This window comes from Mandrillus leucophaeus, unplaced genomic scaffold, assembly GCF_000951045.1.
Source record: "Mandrillus leucophaeus isolate KB7577 unplaced genomic scaffold, Mleu.le_1.0 Scaffold3, whole genome shotgun sequence".
Lineage (NCBI taxonomy): Eukaryota > Metazoa > Chordata > Mammalia > Primates > Cercopithecidae > Mandrillus > Mandrillus leucophaeus.
The window spans coordinates 3,248,978-3,252,345 of NW_012103142.1; the positions used below are offsets into that span (position 1 = coordinate 3,248,978).

At 54.3% G+C, this 3,368-nt stretch overlaps 1 protein-coding gene across 1 annotated transcript in view; it reads left to right on the forward strand.

Annotated features, from left to right (window-relative positions):
* MAPK13 (mitogen-activated protein kinase 13) overlaps nucleotides 1–3,368 on the forward strand; it is an 11,590-nt gene that overhangs the window by 2,159 nt on the left and 6,063 nt on the right. Inside the window, exons 2-3 of the mRNA XM_011986889.1 lie at nucleotides 389–631; nucleotides 1,851–1,909. Coding sequence (XP_011842279.1) covers nucleotides 389–631; nucleotides 1,851–1,909 — 302 coding nt within the window. The remainder of the gene's footprint in view (nucleotides 1–388; nucleotides 632–1,850; nucleotides 1,910–3,368) is intronic.

Here is a 3,368-nt window from a genome sequence, read left to right on the forward strand (position 1 = left end):
GGGCTGCCCCCTCGCCAGCGCCACCTTGACCGCGGACCTCAAGGCGCAGCGCCCTCCCCGGGGCCACTCAGCCGCCATCTCCCTTTTCTCACCGGGTGGCTGAGTGAGGTCTCTGTGGGTCGAATTGGGACTGGGCCTGGTTCTCCAGGACTGTGCCCTTGCAAGATCCCGGAGTTCATCGGGCAGATCCTCACTGTTACAGACAAAGTACACCGAGGCCCCAAGATGGGGAGGTGGCTCGCCAAGTTGCAGAGAGAGTGAGACTCCTTCCCTGCTGTGGATCCCGTCGCAATGAGACGATTGCTACCCCTGGCGCTGTGCCCCTCTCTCAGCTCCTGCCTGACTTCCCACTCCCTGCCCTGCGTCCCGGGGCTGCCCCATATTCTAGGTGGTGGTCATCGTCCCCTCTCAGCCCAGCTGCCCAGTGGGAGGGGTCAGGGCGATCTGGGAGATACGGCCCAGGAGGAGAGCCTCGCCTGCTGACCTGCCTGTGCCCCACAGCTCGGCCATCGACAAGCGGTCAGGGGAGAAGGTGGCCATCAAGAAGCTGAGCCGGCCCTTTCAGTCCGAGATCTTCGCCAAACGCGCCTACCGGGAGCTGCTGCTGCTGAAGCACATGCAGCATGAGAACGTAGGCCGTGGCTGCCCCGGGGAATGGGGCGGGGGCTGCCCTGGGGAGTCAGGGGCAGGCGCAGGCGGGGCCTCCCGGTGTGGAGAGCTCGGGATAGTCTCCTCCCTGCTCCCCGATGGTGCCTCTCACCTCACTGTTGAAAGGAGGGGGTACTGGGACCTGCCCTGCCCACTTTCCAGGAAGGGGTCAAAGGGTATTTTTGGCAGGACACACTTTGTGAGGTACAGACTGTCTCATCCTACAGAGGAAATTGGCACAGGGGAACTTTGTAATTGGTTCCATGTCTGAGAACTTGTGGCTAGCTGGGACTAGAATCCTAGTTAGTGTTGTGTCCACGTGACCCTGATAACAACAATATACACATATTGAGCACTTCCTGTGTTCTAAGAGCTCTGCATACACTAACTTGTCTGGTCCTCATGATATATGAGTTCTATTGCCTCGTGTCACAGACAGGGAAACTAAAGCACAGCAAGTCTCACAGGTTAGATGGTTAGTCAGTAGCAGAGCTGGGGTTTCAATCTGGGCAGCGAGGCTCAGGGTCTAAGCACATGACCATCAGATTGGCTTGTCTGATAGAAGCAGCCAGGAAAACCAGGGGCCCAGCTCAGGGCCTGGCAGGCAGGCTTTGCTGCAGGATACCTAGATTGGAGGGCAGACATTTCAAAGAATCATTTCAAAATGTTATGTACATTTTAAGCCCATCTTTCTCCAGCAAACCCCTCCCCTATTCCTCCAGCCAGGGTGATCTTGCCCTTGGCTCTGAACCAGCCCTGTGGCAGGCAAGGAAGGATGTGGCTGGAGACCCAAGGTCGGGGCAGGGCATTTGCTAGCTGGAAAGCTCCTTCCCTGTTCCCTCCTTTTTCCCTTCCGCCCTCCCCTTATGCTTTCCTGCTGCCTGTGTGAGTTGAGAGTGGGTTTGCATTGCTTGCCCTGAACACCAGACTTGAAAGTAATGAGCACACCTCATTCTTCTCCCCACCTTCCCTTCTCCTCAGCCTGACTCTCTGTCATGATTTATTGCAAACTCCCTCCAAATCCAGGGGATTCCTCTAGGCCTCTGCCCTTTTTACTGCTTCCAAGAAGGTTGGAGACATGCCTCCTGCTGCGGGTGGTGTATTAGGAAAGGGTGGATGGCCCTGTGCATGGCCAGGGCCCAGGAGGAGGTGGGAGGAGAAGGAAATATCTGTCTAGCCCTCACAGGTGACTTTTTTCCCAGGTCATTGGGCTCCTGGATGTCTTCACCCCAGCCTCCTCCCTGTGCAACTTCCATGACTTGTGAGTCAGGCTGCACTGGGTTCTGGGGCATTTGCAGGCCTTACTTGCTGCTGGAGAGCAAGGTGGGGAGGGTCCAGGGTTTCTGTTCTGGGTGTGGCGGGGAGAAACTCCTTCCCTGGCAGTCCTGTGCCTTTGCCTGTCAAGGGTGATTCTCTCTGGAAAGATGCTTTTGGCCAAAGGCAGGCAGGAAGAGGCAGGAAGGACTCTGTGGGGTGCTTGCCTGGCAGGGGGAGGTCTGCACAGCTGCTTTGCTTTTTACCCAGTTTTAACACCATGAAGACACATCTGCCAGTCCTCACAGTGTTAGCACCAGCTCACCTTTCCTGGGGACACAGATGTGAGTCTGGACTTTGGAACTCTTTCTAGCACGAAGCAAGGATTAAGAAGCCTTGGCTGCCTCTGGCTGATGGGGGTGTTTCACAGAATGGCAGAGAACCAGAACATTTAGTGCAAAATGTATAGCTTTGCCCGTGCAGTGTCTGAATGAGACTGGACTATGTGGACAAGATGGAGAAGTCAGTGTGGTGTGTAGAGGCCAGCAGCTGGCTTGGTCAAGCTGAATCTGAATTGATCCTACAGGCAGCCTCAAGACCTGGGGATCTGAGCAGGGAGGTGATCTGTTCAGATGGGATTTGGGGGATGCACTCTGGCAGCACCAAGAAAGGAGTAGGAAGCAGCTCTGGGGCAGAGGGGAGAGCCTGAAGGTCAGTGTTAGTGATCTAAAGTAGAGGTGATGGGATGCCAAGAGCAGACTTGAGGCCGCATTTGGGAGGCAGGGCCAACACAATGTTCCGTCTGTTGGGGTGCAGTGGCTAAGTGAGGTGGCAGAGGTGGGGGGACGTGCAGGTTCTGCTTGGAATACAAGGGGGAGGAAGAGCAGATCTTGGGGGAAAGATAATGAACTCCATTTTGGACACTTTACTTTTAAAGAGACTGTGAACATTCCAATGTTTAATCACAGTTGCAAATAAATATGAACCTCAGCAGAGGAAAGTCTGGGCTAGGGATGTGGATTTGTGCTGGAATAATCACCGATGGATTATAGCTGACACCTGGGAACAGATAGTTATAGAATGCGGTAAGATAGTATTGATTCAGATATCAACATGAAAGAGAAGATCCGAGAGGATAAGCAGATGGAAGAAGCTAAGAGGGCCTGATCGGAGGCAGAGGAGAGTCAGCAAAGAATTGAGAGGGAGTTTCTTTCTTTCTTTATTTTTGGAGATGGAGTCTAGGGCTCTGTTGCCCAGGCTGGAGTGCAGTGGCGTGATCTCGGCTCACTGTAAGCTCTGCCTCTCAGGTTCATGCCATTCTCCTGCCTCAGCCTCCTGAGTAGCTGGGACTATGAGTAGCTGGGACTACAGGCACCTGCCACCACGCCTGGCTAATTTTTTGTATTTTTAGTAGAGATGGGGTTTCACCGTGTTAGCCAGGATGGTCTTGATCTCCTGACCTCGTG